The sequence below is a fragment of the Impatiens glandulifera genome, chromosome 4 (assembly GCF_907164915.1).
Source record: "Impatiens glandulifera chromosome 4, dImpGla2.1, whole genome shotgun sequence".
Lineage (NCBI taxonomy): Eukaryota > Viridiplantae > Streptophyta > Magnoliopsida > Ericales > Balsaminaceae > Impatiens > Impatiens glandulifera.
The window spans coordinates 43,580,639-43,598,294 of NC_061865.1; the positions used below are offsets into that span (position 1 = coordinate 43,580,639).

Consider the following 17,656-nt stretch of genomic DNA (forward strand, 5'->3'; position numbering starts at 1 on the left):
TCTACAACTGAGGTGAAACTTGTTACAGCTACTTCAGGTGTATGCCAAGCAATGTGGACGATGAGGATTCTACAACTATATCCTATCCTCAAAAGAAATGCATTACCATTGTTTCGTGATAATGTTTCATTACATTTTTCAATTAACTTTGTTTTCCCCTTAAAATTAGAAAGCATAATTTATTTATTATTATTAATTTGAATTTAGGAACTAACACAAGACATTTTTACCTTTTGGTTACTTAGGCATAATTCTTACCACTTAAATTACGACAGTGGGTTAAAAACCAGAATTTTATACACTAAAAAGAAAAACGACAAATCATTGCATAAAATTCAATCCAATGGATAACAAATAAATCAAGCCGAAGCACAATCTTCTTTAAGTGAAATTGTCCACAAGTATATGGCAAGGAAGTTGAAACCCATCAAATAGACACCAAAGAGGACTAGCAAGAAATACAGTAGTAGTTTAACATAGTTTAAGCCAAATGAACATAGATAAAAACTAGCTTGTTGGAAAGAAACTTCATAGTATCTGTTCTGCAAGTTTTTTATGATTCCATTTGACACAAAAACAACATATAAAAGTATTTTTTGAAACTACTTCCAAGCAAACTGTCTAGAACAAAAGTTATCCCAACAAAGCTCTCTACAAATCCTTTGTGACACTTCCTGTAAAATGCTTTGCTTGCATATTAGGTAGTGCCTGAGCCAGCCTGAAATAAGATTGTTTTCAGAACCACACAATGTAAAAGGCTGGTTGGACAGAAATACATATTTTAGAACAAATACAAATTTTAGAGATCAAGTTCATAAGATTATGAAATCAACTTAAAAGGAGAAACACTTAAACTTATAATGGCTTGAAGCATTGTATACAAATTCAAGATCTGTACTGAGTAACCTTTCTTTGAAAAGAGATCACAATTCATTATAATATGTTCAACCAGATGGGATGACCCCTTCTTCAATGAAGATAATCAATCCCGTAGAGGTTGGATCGTGGGATACTTTGATTGAAGATAATACTTTGATTAGAATTATGAAATCAACTTAATAGGAGACAAGTTCTAATTTTAAACTATAACTTGGAATCTAACTCATCAACACACTACTTGACTTAATTCCCCAACCTAAACAAGATAGGGCGAAGGTTTTCTGATATCCGACAAGACCATATTCCTTTTAAAGACTAGTGTTTTTTCCCTAGAGGAGGCTATCGCAGTATCCCACCAAAATGGCCTCCCACTTCAATCAATGTACTTTTAGTATGAATTTTCTTACCACTTCAGCTAACCTGGGTGGGTTGACAAAACTAGATTTTATAACAACCAATGCTCATTTTTTCTATATAACTCAAACAATAACTTTACCTCGCAAGGAGATAATCATCTTGTTCGTCTCTGCATATTCAAGGTAAAGAAACAAAAATGACAACATAAGTCAAGAATGGCGCTTATGCAAAAGTTTAATTGTTGACAACAGATGACAACATTCATCTTACATGGGTGTTTTTTCAGGAGATGCAGATATAGACCTAGATCTTGATGTTGATGGTGACATTGAAAGCGACAATTCCAAAGATAAGCTGAAGGGGTTTGCAATGAAATTCAGATACTTGCTACAACGTAAACATAAAGAATTGAGAAAGTAAAACAGCAACTTCAGTCTGGTATGCCTTACCTTCTTTTGTTCCTTGGACTTCGGCTTCTGCTTTGGCTTCTTGACGGACTCCCCTCATACATCTTCACCTGTTATTCCAGCAGACAGAAAAAAACACTCAAATTCAAAGATATTTTTTTGAAGAAATCACTTCCGCGTTGGAAGATATTTTCCCTAACACCACAGGGATGGATACATTGTATTTTAAGAAACAGGGAAATAAATATAAGCTTAGCATCTAAACATTCAGTATAATGTTCTAGTATCCAATAAATTTAGAATCAAACCCACTATTGATTGTTAGTTTCTTTTACTTACCTTGAAGAGAGAAATTCTACCCTACACCTTTTTTTCTACTATAATTTAGATTCTTTTTTGTTGACAGGAACATCTACTATTCTACCAAACTCCAATTCAGTTAATCAAGATTATCTAGCTGTTTCTCCAAGGAAGCCAACACATTCCGTGGAGAATATGGGAAATGACCAGAGCTCCTAAAATAAAATTTGAACAATAATTCCTTAAAGCAAAACCAAAAAATAAATTAATGATTCAATACTACACACTCTAAGAAATCATCAAGAAAAACTGGATTTTATTAGTCAAATATATCACAAACTACAGTTTCTACAAAAAATTATGCAACTAAGTTCACCTTACATTATAATTTACAGTTGAGAATAAATCTAAGAATGTGCATCTCGTTATTGCATTATTACGCTTAATATTAAATTAAATCAACTATCAACCAAATAAATATTCTCTGAGTACTTTCGATTGAATTATTATTCAATCTGAAAGTAGTCTGGAAAAGCATGGATCTTGAATACATTTTTCTCTTTAAAAGTTTAGAGGGTGAAGCATTTAGCTAGCTAAAATTTGTCTTAACGGGGTTAAAGATCAGGGAATATTTATCCAACACAATCCATCTGCTATTAGATTTAGAAAAGTTCAAACTTTGAACATGCTGCTAGGTACGGACATCTAAACTGATGACAGCAATAAGAGACACTATGTATGTACTTTTGCCGGACAGTATCTAAATACCTTTTTTCTGGACCTACATATGTACTTTTGCTGGAACAGAATATAAGGCAACTTGGGGGATTGAGAATGAAGAATTCATGAAGAAATCTAACTTTCATAGCAAGTTCTGTTTCTTGAAGATCAATGGAATTCTTTGCCTTTAGTGGAGGATTGAGAATTGAGAATTCATGAAGAATCAAATTTCCCTGTGGGCGGAATTAATTGTGATTTTCTTGTTTATGACTAGAGAGGTGAAGGGAGAAGGGACGAAGGAGTTGTCGGTGGTGTAGCCTAGCTCTTCTAGAAGTTGGCGTCTTTGGATGCCATCTGTTGTTTGATGTTGTTTGTCACCATCTTTTTGAGTTTTTTTGCTCGATTGTAACTTATGAAAACTCAGGTCATCCCTTTTGCTGAATTGTTTTGGTTGGGTTGTTTTCAACACAATTTTTGCAGTGTTTGAAAAAATATGGATGTTTCGTTCTTTCGGAAAAAATATATAAGGCAAATTATTGAAATCACAAACACAGTTCAAGAAAAAGTACAGTGAAACAAATGTGTGAGATCTTTTAATACCCGGATGTAGGTCCTTGTCCAAGGATTTCCAAAGTCTGCTCTGTCTAGCCTCCTGATCTGAAGAACCATCCAAAATGGACCAATATTAATAGTTTATAATACCACACACAAGTGGCATAGTAGAGAATAAGGGGAAATAAGTAACATGACAAATCAAGGACTGGAATTAACAGCAGTAGCAACTTACAGCATACTTCATATCCTCATAATTAGTATAATCAACTATACCAAAAGTTCCTGGAAAATCCATGAAAATGTAACAATGAGGCTCAAAGAAAAATATTTCACCAATAAGTACTTTCAGTAAACAAAAAATATATACCACAGAAAGGACAGAATAAGATAACTACTATCATGTAATATAAATGCAATTACAAAAGGTCTTAATCTGTGAATCATACCCTCGCTATCACGAGAAACTTCAGCAAAGCACACATCACCAGCTTTTTGCATATGATTCTGAAATAATCATCCCATTCACATCAGAACCCTTTCCATGGGGGGTTCACTAATGAAAAAAATACAAGATAGACAAACTAAAAAATGTCTTACCTTCAAATCTTGCAAGGAAGTTGATGAAGGAATCCCACGAACAATAACTATTTCAAGGTAAGATAGACAATTGAAGTCATAAGAAGGAATATTCAAAATTCTCATAGTAGTGGAGCTGAATGATATCTAATAAATTAGTCAGAAATAAAAGCATTCATTCCACCTCGATATTCAGATTGGCGGCGTTCAATGCCGTAATGGCCTCCCACGCCACCATAGTTACTGTGTGGAGCATTTGTTGGGGATGGCCCTCCACCACCATAGTTGCTGTGTGGATCACTTGATGAGGATGGCCCTCCACCACCATGCGCAAGCTCGACCTAATGAAAAATGAAGTTAAAGGAAGACCAGACAGAGTTTGAAACGAAGAAATAATGTCAAAGTTGATTATGCAAAAGTATTGACTTAGATATAAGAAGAACAATGAAATAAATAATTCACATTAATTACCATTAAGTAAGAACCATCCAAATAGTAGCCATTTCGGCCCCTAATAGCATCTTGAGCATCGCAGGAGTTTTGAAACTACCAGTGAATCAGCAAACTCAGGTCACTAAACATTCTACTGAAGCATCCCAGAGGTAAAATAAAATACATAGAAAAATACCTCTAAAAAACAATAAGCAGGGGAATGTGGAGGGATCTTGAGTTCAATATCCAATACACGGCCATACTGCAGGGCGGATGAAAGGGGAAATAGAAGGTCAAAAATATAAAATCAAGTAGCCGATATCAGCCAATAATTACTACAACAATCTGCCAACAGTACATAACATAACCGATTTTTAGATGTAATTCAATTCCAAAATCATGCATCATTTTCTCAAACATGTGACATCTGCAATGGATAAAGGTTAGGGAAACCAGTTTTCTTTCACAATAATTATCCAGCATAGAACTACATGATTTTATAACCCCCTAATTGGATATGTGTCAGTTAAGACATAAATTATTTATATGAAAGCATAAATATGTATACCCTAAGAAAATTAATTTGAATTCAGATAAAACTTTAACAATTGCTGCACTATATGGGCAGAGGAATGAGGTGAATTAAGGTATAATACTTTTTTGTTTTTTAGATCAGGCTTTATTCCCTAGAGGAAGCTCCTATGGACCCCCACTTCAATCAAGGTGCTTTGAGTGTTATAAGGTATAATACTATAATGTGATTCGTTCGAACATGAAGACTTAATAGAGTGAAGTTTTTCAGTGATTGCTTTATTATGTCACAATAATTTGTGGTTCTTATTGATCTTTCCTAATTATAGTTACAAGTTAATGGTATGAGTCTACTTGTTACTTAGACATTTTAATATACTAAATACTCTATTCAAGAATCTATTAAAATCACTTACTTGTATCCTTAGCTCCGGCATTATCATAAAATAGTTCATATGGAAACAATACAAGAGGGATTCGATTATATATGTTCCTGCTAATAATTAATGAATAAAACTAAGATATTATATGATGTGCTACTGGCTTACTTTGCTTCCACTTCATCATGTTCAATGATACAATTAATTTGGCATGACTAATATCAGATTACAACAAAACAATGTGCTAGAACAGAATTGTATGACAAAAACCTTGTAAAATAGGTCCTCAATTTCCCACTCCTTAACATTCATAGGAAGATTGCCGACATAAATAATATGCGGAAAGCGACTGCCACTCATTTTCAGTTGTTGAGAAAGTAATTACACCTGCACAAAGAATTCAAAACCTTATAAATAACCAAACCTAACAAGAATTCTAAATTTCCTGGAACATCATGAAGATCAATCATCGCAACCCTGTAAATTTTTTGAAATAACAGAATTAAGAAAAAAAAACACCATGAAGCTAACCAAGAAAGCAATCCTTTAAGTGAGCAGTACTCCACAAGATCCATTGGCAATATTTGCCAAGATGCTCTACAACTATAAGTTGCTGGTCAATAAAAATCGAATTCCTCATCATCTTTAAATTATGACAGGTGAAGAGATCTTGTAGGAGTGAGCAAGAACCTTCAACTATAGACAAACAACCAACACTACATCCCTATTCATTACTCCAAAGCTCATTGTTCCCCAAGCGTTTGGCATCTAACATCAAGCAAACATATGTGCTATGAGAATATGGAGGACTTCTATTATTCAATGAAGCAGGTTTAGCTTGGTCTAAGCTAGGTTCAGATTGGGTCCTACAAGCAATGGGCTAGGTTTGTAAATGGACCCGTTTGTAGATTCTGTTGGAAAATGCTCTCCTGGGGGATAGAAGGCCACAGGTGCTGGTATGAATCTGTAAGACCTGAGTGAACTTATGACAATTCTAGTGATCCAACAAAAGAGTTAACAAAGTCATCGGACCCCAATAGCAATCAACAAATCTAAACCAAAAAAACAAACCCAGATCACCAGTGATGGAATAATTCTACAGAAAGTTTCAAATGGTCATCCAATCAAAGATCATTAATAGAACCGGACTATGATGAAAATTTCACATTCATTTAATACTCGGCTAACTAAAACAACAGTACCAATATCATTAATCGGTCACAATACAGATCCAGCGAGCACTTTGGATTACATGCAAACTGTTTTCAGCTGTTAAAAAAGTATTAGGAGATGGAGCTTACCGCAAAGAGGAAATGCTAACCGGAGTAAAGGCAAACCCAGAAGTTGCGGTTTCGTCGGGAACAACAGAATCGGCAGCTCAGGCGTAAGAGAGGATAACACTAAACTATGGGAAGAGAGAGAACTAGAAAACCAGCCTTAATCTATTCAAAAGCCAAGAAGAAGACCATCATCATGGTATGATGAACCTAGGGATGGCAATAAGTATGGGTTAGAAAACATAGATAGAGATTTGTCTTTTATAGTACTTTTTATTTCTACTTTTTCTTTCTTTTAAGAAAGTTTTATATAAAAAAATAAGATAAATATTATATTTATTCATGAATTTAAAGAAGAATTCTTTAAATTATTCATCATCTATAAAACCATAACCGTTGTAATATTATAAGTATAATTTTTTTTATCCAAAGTCATGTCTATTGGAGGGCATTAGTTATTAAATTAAAAGTTCCCGCGCAAAATAACAACTTAAAAAAAAAACAGTACTGGACAACAAAGTAATTTAATAAAACTAATAAATTATTAAACTATAATATTTCAACTGAACTCATTATTATATTTAAATAATTGTTAATTTATTATATTTAAATAATTGTTAATTTATTTAAATTTATAAAATAAAGTATTTTTAATATGTTATTTTCAAAGTGGTTAATAAATTTATATATTTTTTTAGATGAGTAATATTAATGGTTCAATTCTAATCTGTGTATAAAAAAATGTTATATTATAGTTAATCGTTTGTATTATAAAGATGATGAATTCACAACTCACTTACTTTTGTATTAACTAGAGGTGACTAATATTTGAAGTCTTTTGTTGAGTATTACTAAGATTAATTGGGTGATGTCTGAGTCTTTAGGTAATTACTAGAAAATTTGGATTTATATGGCTAATATGACAGATATACATATTTGATTTATTATCTTAATTATTTTTTGGTGAATTATCTGGTTGGAAAGAAATCATCGAACATTCAATGATGATAGTTGTCCCATGCTTATCATTCATAATATTATTATTATTATAACATTTTATCAAGAAATTAGTTCAGAAAAGTTTTCATATACTATTATTATAACGCTTTATCAAGAAATTAGTTCAGAAAAGTCTAAAAAGTCTGTCGGGAAATTAATCGTCTACTAGAGGATTTACGAACACAATAATTTATTAAGTACCGTTTTTCTTCTTCTTATTTTTTCATGTCATTCTTTTTTGTTGTGTTTAAATTTTTTTTCCCATTAACGGATCTTTTTAAATAATATTTAAATTTATTATTTAATTTTTAATATATATATATATATTAAATAAAATAATTGTTGGGATATAATAAAAAAATTGTGATTTTTTATAATTTTGTTATATAAAACTGTAATTTTATAATATTAATGGACTAATATTATGTTTAATAATATGAATATAAATTGGGTAAGTTGTAAATAGTTAAACTAAAAATTAACTAAATAAAATATTTTTTGTTACAATAATTTCGTTACACTATCCTTTCTTATTAAAAAATTCATTAAATTTTAAAAAAGAATTAATCTATCTAGATCATTCATTAATTATATATATATATATATATATATATTAAAATTTAAAATAATATATATCACATTTTAATTATTTTCAATTTGTTCTTTTAATTTTTAAAAATTAAATAAAAAATAATAAGATAAACGATAGAAAGAGAAAGAGGAGAGATTTTTTTTTTAATGATAATGATTGATGTAGTTTTTTTTTATTCACTTTTATAAATTCTCTTTTTTCCTCCTTATATAGTTTCTTAATCTATGGCTTTATCCCCCACCGTTTCCTCTCCCCGTACCCATGTTCTTCATCAACAAAAGTTAAACCCATTAAATTTGGTCAAATAATTTAAATTCATTTCGATTTCTTAGTTAATTTTATTTATAAAAGAATTAGAGAAAAATTAGTATTTTAGAGTTTGAGGTGATTTTATGATTGTCATTTGAGATTGAAATTTGTAAGATTACTTCATAGTTTTCCTCACTTGGTTATTATTGTCACGGGTCATTCATGCGGTAGTAGAGGTGGACAAACTTATCGATCTGATTCGATTCGGTATTTCAGATTGGATATCCGCCTCTATTTTTTTTTTTAAATTGCGATTCGTATCTGACCCAGTATCCGACCACTATCCGATCCGAAAATACCAGATCGGATCGGCTAGCCGGATACCGCCGATCTAATTTTTTTTTCATATTTCTAATTTTTTTTCTTCATATTTCTATTTTTTTTTCATAAGCTCCAGCTTTCAAGCCTCCAATGATTAATGACTATTTAAACTCTAAAATTAGGTCTCCATCTAAAGAGAACAGATTTACAAACAGATATAAAAGGAAACGGGAAGGAAAACAAAAGGAAGAAATATATTTTTGTTTGGGTTTGTGAGTTTGTAAAGGGAATCAAGAGAAAACAAAAGGAATTGAGATTTTTGTTTGGATTTATAATTATTTAATAATATTTTTGTTTGAGTTTGTAAAGAGAAACGAGAAGGAAAAGATAAATTTTTGTTTGGATTTGTAATTATTATAAACTAGCATTTTTCCCGTGCATTTGCACGAGTATTAATATAAAAATCGTGAAAAAAAATTACGGATAACATTTTTTATTTTATTTTTAACCGTTTTAAGTTTATGGGTGGGTCAATCCACAATCCGACCCAAGTATCCATTTACTCAAAACCTATATAGATTAGTTAGTTAAAAAGTTGAACTTATATTAATATTAAAACGTCTCGCGTTTATCAAATTTGGTGTTGAATTTAAAATATAAAGTCTTTATAGCCTAGTTGGTTAAAAAGTTGTACTTGTTTTGTTAGGTTGCAAGTTCGAAACATACCTCTAGCATTTTTAATTTTATTTTTAACCGTTTTAAATTTAAAAACGGGTCAACCCACAATCCGACCCAAGTATCCAAATTAACCACAGCTCTCGACCCGCCAATCCGGACACTTTAAAAATTAAGCATCATTATATATATATAGATTAGTTAGTTAAAAAGTTGAACTTATATTAATATTAAAACGTCCCGCGTTTATCAAATTTGGTGTTGAATTTAAAATATAAAGTCTTTGTAGCTTAGTTGGTTAAGGAGTTGTACTTGTTTTGTTAGGTTGCAAGTTCGAAACATACCTCTAGCATTTTTAATTTTATTTTTAACCGTTTTAAAATTAAAAACGGGTCAACCCACAATCCGACCCAAGTATCCAAATTAACCACAGCTCTCGACCCGCCAATCCGGACACTTTAAAAATTAAGCATCATTATATATATATATATATATAGATTAGTTAGTTAAAAAGTTGAACTTATATTAATATTAAAACGACCCGCGTTTATCAAATTTGGTGTTGAATTTAAAATATAAAGTCTTTGTAGCCTAGTTGGTTAAAGAGTTGTACTTGTTTTGTTAGGTTGCAAGTTCGAAACATACCTCTAGCATTTTTAATTTTATTTTTAACCGTTTTAAATTTAAAAACGGGTCAACCCACAATCCGACCCAAGTATCCAAATTAACCACAGCTCTCGACCCGCCAATCCGGACACTTTAAAAATTAAGCATCATTATATATATATAGATTAGTTAGTTAAAAAGTTGAACTTATATTAATATTAAAACGTCCCGCGTTTATCAAATTTGGTGTTGAATTTAAAATATAAAGTCTTTGTAGCCTAGTTGGTTAAAGAGTTGTACTTGTTTTGTTAGGTTGCAAGTTCGAAACATACCTCTAGCATTTTTAATTTTATTTTTAACCGTTTTAAATTTAAAAACGGGTCAACCCACAATCCGACCCAAGTATCCAAATTAACCACAGCTCTCGACCCGCCAATCCGGACACTTTAAAAATTAAACATCATTATATATATATAGATATGTTATTTTATTTTTAAATTTTAAAAATTATCGGATCGCCTCAAATATTTAAATTTTTTTTTCTGATCCGTATCCGATCCAAAAATCCGATAAAAATATCAAATGAAATCAATATCCGAATCTGATCTATCAGATTCAAATTTGTTCGGATCGGATTTTTTGACTAACCCTAGTAATAGGGGCAAGAAAGAAGGCACGTGTCAAAAATCATGGGTGACCTAACCAAATCTGGGTTCATTCGACGCTACCCCTCTGGGCAGTGCCCCATTCCATTCATTACCTGACACGTGTAACATTATATTTAACCTTTAACCCAAACAAAAAGTAACTATAGTTTATCTTTTACTCATTTAAATCTCAAGTAAAGTTAAATATTAACTTTACTACAGTTTGTCTTCTTCTTAGTTAAACCACAGTAGGTAAAAAGTAAATATTAACTTTTTACTGGCTTATGCTGCTGTTTCTTCCGCCTATGCTGTTGCTTCTTCTTCAGCTAACCTGCCTATGCTGTTGCTTCTTCTTCGGCTAACCCCGCATATACTGCTGCTCCTGTCCGCCGCTACTCTCCTCCCAGCTGCTTTAGAATCGACTTCGTCATAAGTTAACCTGTCTCCCGTCTGTTGCTGCACCAGAAGCGGGATTCGGGATTCTTCGTTGCTGCAATAGAATCGTTGTCCGTTGTCGATCGTCTTCGAAACACCGCTAGATGATGATCAATACAGAGCTCATAGGTACGTATCATCTCTTAATATTGTTTTTTAATTAACTAGTTTCATAATCTCAAAAAATTTAATGTTATTTAATGTTATTGTCTGTTTTAGGAATTTCTACTTTAGGGCATTTAGTGAAAAGTATGTTTATTCCTATTTATCCTTAAATGTCTTAATGAATGAGTTTTATCTCCTTGTGATGAAGTTTTTAGTTAATTTCATATATGATTTGTAAAAAAATTGAATTAGATTTAATTTACACCTTGTTTATTATGTGATTGAATTTTTTCATTTTAAGTATTTATGTTTTAAATTTTTTTATGATTTCAGAAAATCAATTGATTTCTTGATTTAAAATGGAAGATAACTTAGTGTCACTTGAAAAGTTGGAGAGACACTATAGTCAAGAAGCCTCAAATTTATCCATGCCAGAAAATATTGAAGAACAAACTGAGAACTTTGTTGTTGATGTTTTGGAGAGTAAACTATTAGTGGGTACGATTGTGAGTAATCTTGAAGATGTTTATTTATTATATTGTCAATATGCACATGCCAAAGGATTTAGTGTGAGAAAAAGTGATCAAAGATGTTTTCCTCATACTAACGAGCTTCAATCAAAGGAATTTAATTGTTCATGTGAAGGTTTAAAAGACGAAAAAAGGTCTAGTAATAAAATTCCAGTTTATCAAAAATTGGTCACTAGAACTAACTGCAAAGCCAAATTGAAAATTACAAGGGAGAAAGCGGGTGAATGGAAGGTGAGTAGATTTGTTATGGAGCATAACCATGAGATGTTTGCACCTGATCAAACTCATTTGTTGAGATCAGCACGCAATATATCATATGCAAAAAAGTCTACTCTAGAAGCTATGGTAAATGCTGGAATATCTATCTCTAATGCTGTTTCTTTTATGGAAAATGAAGCATGTGGGCCAGAAAATTTAGGTTTTGTTAGAAAGGATGCATATGATCATTTGAATCGGTTGAGAAGACATACGAAAGTTGAGAATGGAGATGCTACTGCACTTATTCAATATTTTATAAGTAAGGCGAATAAAGAGACTTACTTTTACTGGAATGTGCAATTGGATGATGACGATAGGATGATGAACTTTTTCTTTAGGGACTATAGATGTGCGGTTGATTATGAATATTTTGGTGATGTTCTATCGATTAATACAACCTATAGAACAAACAAGTATAATTTGATATGTGCTCCATTTGTTGGTATAAATCATCATATGCAAAATGTTTTGTTTGGCTTGGCATTTATGTCAGATGAAACCGAAAGTTCTTTTGAATGGTTGTTTAGAACATTTCTTGATTCTATGAATGACAAACAACCTCAAACAATCTTTTCAGACCAATGCCAAGCCATGATGAATGCCATTGAAACAGTTTTTCCAGATTCACATCATCGTTTATGTCAATGGCATATAAATCAAAATGCGCCCTCACACTTTGGAAGTTTAAATGGTGATCGAGCTTTTAAAAGTTTGTGGCATAAATGCATGACATATTGTGAGTCTGAAATTGAATTTGAGACCATATGGAAATATATGATTGATAAATATCATCTAGATGATCATAATTGGTTGAATGGAATATACAAACTTAGGAGAAAATGGGCTACTGCGTTTAGTAATGAAAAGTTCAGTGCGGGACTTGTGGCTACTTCAAGGAGCGAGGTAACAAATATGGTTTTGAAAAAGGCAGGTAATAAAATGAGTTCTTTGTATGAATTTGTGATGAATTATCTAAAGATTGAAGATAATTGGCGGGTAAAAGAGAAGACCGAAGATACTCGTTGTCGTCATGGTAAGCCTTCACAAATTTTGAAAAAACATCCATTGTTGATTCATGCTGCTGATGTTTATACACTTACCATATACCGATTATTTGAGGTTGAATTGGTTAATTCTTTGAATTGCAAATATGTTGAATCACCATCTTATTTTGGTAATGATTCGAATTTGATCGAGATCAAAGTAAAATCTCATGATGAAAATTCAAGGGTTAGACACGTGATGTTCAACAGACAGAATCATGAGATAAAGTGCAGTTGTCACAAGTTTGAGACAATGGGAATATTGTGTAAGCATGCTTTGATGGTGTTTAACTCTATGGATGTCACTATTTTACCAAACTGTTACATTTTAAAGAGATGGACGAAAAATGTAAGAAATAGAATTATCTCTGATTTTCAAGAAAGTAAAAGTGGTGGTCATGTATCTGAGATGGTATTTGTCAACCAAGTAATGAGATCGATATACGATCTAACTCAACTGAGCAAACCTCATGAGGATGCGAGAAAAATATTATGTAGATTTCTTGACAATGCAAAAGATGAAATCTCCAAACTTGTCTCGAATTTGAATATAGAAGATGAGATACCATGTGATGATATTCAAAATGATGGAATATATGTACGTAACCCACTCACTGCTAAAGCAAAAGGAGTTACAAATGCAAATATTACACGACATTGGGATACTAAATGCAATTATCATTTTAATATGGTAACTAATTTTTTATAATTTTCAATTTTAATGATGAATTTGGGCACAATCAAAATTTATATCGTATATTTATTTTTTTTGTATTTTAAATGCAGCTTGATAGTCCTCATTTGGAGGGTTTTCATCAATCACAATTTTTGGGGTCTCCATATCACTTTGGGGGTTCTCATACATCACAAGTAAGAAATGTTATAAAAAACATTAAACTTATTTAAATATGACTATGTTTTTTAATGTTTAGGGGCACGATCCTGATAACTGAAGAAGCGTACCAGTATTATTCTTAGTGTCTCTAAAATTGTGTGAGGTATTTATAGTTTGATTTACGACTACCTTCTATTTGAATTACTATCATCGCCAATTTTTTTTTTTTTTGGGATAGGTGTTACTTTAGGATTTGCATACCTATCAGCTGGAATTTACAAACATGCTATTCTACTTTTGCAGCTGGATTTTTGTGTAGCTATGAAACAAAATTATGAACTTGTCATATTTCTGTTATATTCATGTCATATTTGTGTAGCTGAATTTGTGATACTTGTTATATTATGTAGCTGGATTTGTAATACTTGTCATATTTATGTAGCAAAAATTATGAACTTGTCATAGTTTGGGTTTTCTTAGCATTTTTCTCATTTGATAATGTTAATAGTGATGATGGTTCTTTTATTATTATCAGTTATTAGATGATCAAAACTTATATAGTTTATACAATTTATACTACCAAACATCATCTCATTTCTGAAAGTGTTCAATTCATTAAATGTAGAGAGTGTTGCTAAACAAAAAAGATGAATGGAAATATATGAAAAATTAAAAACCATTGATGTTTAACAAAAAAGAACCTATAAATATTAATTAATAGCTTGTATCCACTACATTACATATATAAATAATATACACACAAAGCCCTCTATAACAGTAAAACATAACTTTCTTCACATTCTCCTTGAGGGCAGGTAGAGGCCGAATTCTTGGTTTGGCAGCTGTGAACCACCCTTGGTCCCATCCTCATATCTCTGGTTTAGTATAAAATCTGGCTCCACTAAATGTGCATAATAGGCCGGGACTGCAACAATTTATTTATTTATGTAATAGTATTCCATCTATAAACAAACTTTACAAGAAAATCAGATAGAAATCAAGATCTGATTATGCCCTATACAAACATTATTCCATCTAAATGTGCATTTGGGATCTCAATTTATATATTTATGTAAGCATTATTCAAAATAAGTAGCAACCAAACCAACAAATTAACAAATGGTCTATATAGTAACAATATAGAACATTAGATACATGTTCAGTAAGAAATCAATTGATTTTCTGAAATCATACAAAAATTTAAAACATAAGAACTTAAAATGAAAAAATTCAATCACATAATAAACAAGCTGTAAATCAAATCTAATTCAATTTTTTACAAATCAGATATAAAATTCCCTTAAAGCTTCATCACAAGAAGATAAAACTCATTCATTAAGACATTCAAGGATAAACAAAGATAAACATACATTTCACTTTTGTTGAGATCTTATCTGTATCTATATTCCTTCAACGGAAATGCCTACTTAAAATAGAAATTTCTAAAACAGACAATAACATTAAATTGATTGAGATTATGAAACTAGTTAATTAAAAAACAGTATTAAGAAGAGATGATACATACCTATGAGCTCTGTATTATACCTATGAGCTCTGTATTGATCATCATCTAGCGGTGTTTCGAAGACGATCGGCAACGGACGACGATTCTATTGCAGCAACGAAGAATCCCGAATCCCGCTTCTGGTGCAGCAACAGACGGGAGACAGGTTAACTTATGACGAAGTCGATTCTAAAGCAGCGGGGAGGAGAGCAGCGGCGGACGGGAGCAGCAGTATAGGCGGGGTTAGCTGAAGAAGAAGCAACAGCATAGGCGGGGTTAGCTGAAGAAGAAGTAGCAACGAGTAAAAAGTTAATATTTACTTTACCTACTGTGGTTTAACTAAGAAGAAGACAAACTGTAGTAAAGTTAATATTTAACTTTACCTGAGGTTTAAATAAGTAAAAGATAAACTATAGTTACTTTTTGTTTGGGTTAAAGGTTAAATATAATGTTACACGTGTCACATAATGAATGGAATGGGGCACTGCCCAGAGGGGTAGCGTCGAATGAACCCCAAATCTGATAGTATAATGACAAGGGTATTAATTGAGTGACAGTGACCACACTCAAAACTATGAATAATGATAGATAATACTTTTAATTTATATTATTTTTATTTTTAATTAAATTATGTTTATTAATATTATGTTATGTTAGGACATTTTAGTTTTTCTTTTTAAGATGGGTAGGAATTTGAGTAAAACAAATATAAATGATAGATGAACTAGAATATCCAATTTAAGAGTCAAATAATAATTATTGATAATGTGTTAACTTAATTGTGTTTTTGAATTTTATTGAATAATTATCAAATATTATATTTTTTTATTAAAAAATTTAAAATGTTATTGTGACCCTAGGAATCGCTCCCTCCATAGCTTAACACGTGTCTGGACGATACACGACAATATGAGGAATATCACGGGGTGGCTCGAGATCGATGCGCTTAAAATTTGGTTTGTGTGCCATAATCTTTTTAAGAGAAAATATTATTTTAAAATATTTTGAGAATACATGAGAACTAGTCCTCGGTCTCAGTTCTAACTCAAGAACATCGGTCCTTAGTCTCGGTCTAAACTGAGGATTCTCGGTCCTATAGGACTCGGTCGTCGGGGACCGAGTGTTCTTTTTTTGGTCAAGAATTACATAAGACATAACTTTTGATATAGATCATGGAAATATGGTCTATAAGTTGTAGATGATTCATATGATTTTGGAGAACAAAAGCCCTAACCCTAATCACGATCATTCAATCTTTACAAAGATCAATTTAAAAAAACCATTCTTTGGTCAAAATTTGGGATCTTTTAAATTATGTCATTTCAAGGTTTGATTCTTGTTCAATTAGATTTTAAATGATGAATATAGTTGAACACAACCAAAACAAGAACATCAAAGCAATACTGTAAAAAATTTTGAAAATAAAATTCAAACTCAATTTTTTTAAAAATACAGTTTGATCAAAATAATTGAAAATGATGTTACTGTGATCTGGAAATTATTCTAACATGTTCACAAACATGTTTAGTAGCTGTTTGAATCAAAAAAATCAAGATTAAAACTCAAGAACATAAATTTGTAAAAATCCAAATTTTCAACTCAAATTCTCAGTTTTTTAGTTTAAAGTTGATTTGATCAAATCTCTTTCAACAGAAAGTTCATATATAACATATAGGAATTGATTCTAAATAAAGAAATCATACAATTGAACCCTGAAATTTATCAAATCGATCAAATTTGATAAAAATCAATTTTCAATCACAAATCGAAATTCAAAGGATATGGATGCTTACAAACAGTTGGAGAACACTCCTTGGGTGTATTGGAAGCTTTCTAGAAGCCTAGATCAAAGGTTTGATCACCGAAGATGTTTTTCATAAAAACTAGTTTTGGCCGGAATCTAAATTCTTTGATTTCAATTATAATATGAGATGTTTGTTTGATGGATTGATAGAGAAACATCTAAAGTGTATTTATAGTAGCTTTAGGTCGGTCAAATTCAAGTTCAACTTGATGATCGACGTTCTTATCCCTAAATCTTATCCCATTTGTGGCAGCCTAGTTCTAAGGCAATGTATCGACCCTAGCTATAGGGATATTGATGGTGAGGATAAGGCGAGCACGTAGGAAGAAAAACAAAGGGATAAGGTGGAGAAATGACAGAGTTATCCCTTATAGAAGAATTGTCGTCGATTAGTCGCGATTCCGGCGAACTCCCTACATCGGCGAAGAAGATGCCTAAAATGACGTCATTTTGATTATTGAACGCGTCGTTAGGCGTTCCATTGGAGCTCATCCGTGTCTAGGCGATCGGGCTAGCGGGGTTAGCAGCTCGTTAGTCGATCTTGTGTGGACCGGGCGCACGTGTGCTCTGTTACAGCGGGCATGCGTGGCTAATTCTTGGGCGCTGGATCATCCAACGCTGATTCGATGGTTCATAATC

At 31.8% G+C, this 17,656-nt stretch overlaps 2 protein-coding genes across 3 annotated transcripts; one reads left to right on the plus strand and one right to left on the minus strand.

Annotated features, from left to right (window-relative positions):
• Nucleotides 1–324: 324 nt before the first annotated feature.
• LOC124934996 (serine/arginine-rich splicing factor SR34A-like) lies at nucleotides 325–6,625 on the minus strand. Of its 2 annotated transcripts, none has more exons than XM_047475464.1 (12): nucleotides 6,439–6,625; nucleotides 5,408–5,524; nucleotides 4,423–4,488; nucleotides 4,266–4,340; nucleotides 3,979–4,135; nucleotides 3,816–3,862; nucleotides 3,665–3,722; nucleotides 3,451–3,500; nucleotides 3,264–3,320; nucleotides 1,686–1,753; nucleotides 1,507–1,623; nucleotides 325–1,405 (listed from the first exon to the last, which is right to left on the minus strand). In XM_047475464.1, the coding sequence occupies exons 2-12, from the start codon at nucleotides 5,495–5,497 to the stop codon at nucleotides 1,372–1,374; spliced, it is 819 nt and encodes a 272-aa protein (XP_047331420.1). In that variant the 5' UTR covers nucleotides 5,498–5,524; nucleotides 6,439–6,625; the 3' UTR covers nucleotides 325–1,371. The 2 variants fall into 2 exon arrangements, with proteins under 2 accessions (XP_047331420.1, XP_047331421.1); XM_047475465.1 differs by having other exon boundaries at nucleotides 1,507–1,590; nucleotides 6,439–6,623.
• Nucleotides 6,626–11,402: 4,777 nt separating this feature from the next.
• On the plus strand, nucleotides 11,403–13,827 carry LOC124935183 (protein FAR1-RELATED SEQUENCE 5-like). Its single transcript, XM_047475633.1, has 3 exons — nucleotides 11,403–13,565; nucleotides 13,661–13,744; nucleotides 13,807–13,827. The coding sequence occupies exons 1-3, from the start codon at nucleotides 11,403–11,405 to the stop codon at nucleotides 13,825–13,827; spliced, it is 2,268 nt and encodes a 755-aa protein (XP_047331589.1).
• The last annotated feature ends 3,829 nt before the right edge of the window (nucleotides 13,828–17,656 follow it).

Excerpts from the sequence above, each read along its gene's own strand:
- LOC124934996 (XM_047475464.1), bottom strand. The coding sequence starts at position 5,497 with ATGAGTGGCAGTCGCTTTCCGCATATTATTTATGTCGGCAATCTTCCT. Across the intron at positions 3,863-3,978 it reads CCGCCAATCTGAATATCGAG|TTATTGTTCGTGGGATTCCT; the intron begins GTGGAATGAATG and ends ACCTTGAAATAG. Across the intron at positions 1,406-1,506 it reads TCTCCTGAAAAAACACCCAT|AGACGAACAAGATGATTATC; the intron begins GTAAGATGAATG and ends TTGAATATGCAG.
- LOC124935183 (XM_047475633.1), top strand. The coding sequence starts at position 11,403 with ATGGAAGATAACTTAGTGTCACTTGAAAAGTTGGAGAGACACTATAGT. Across the intron at positions 13,566-13,660 it reads GCAATTATCATTTTAATATG|CTTGATAGTCCTCATTTGGA; the intron begins GTAACTAATTTT and ends TTTTAAATGCAG. Across the intron at positions 13,745-13,806 it reads GGGGTTCTCATACATCACAA|GGGCACGATCCTGATAACTG; the intron begins GTAAGAAATGTT and ends TTTAATGTTTAG.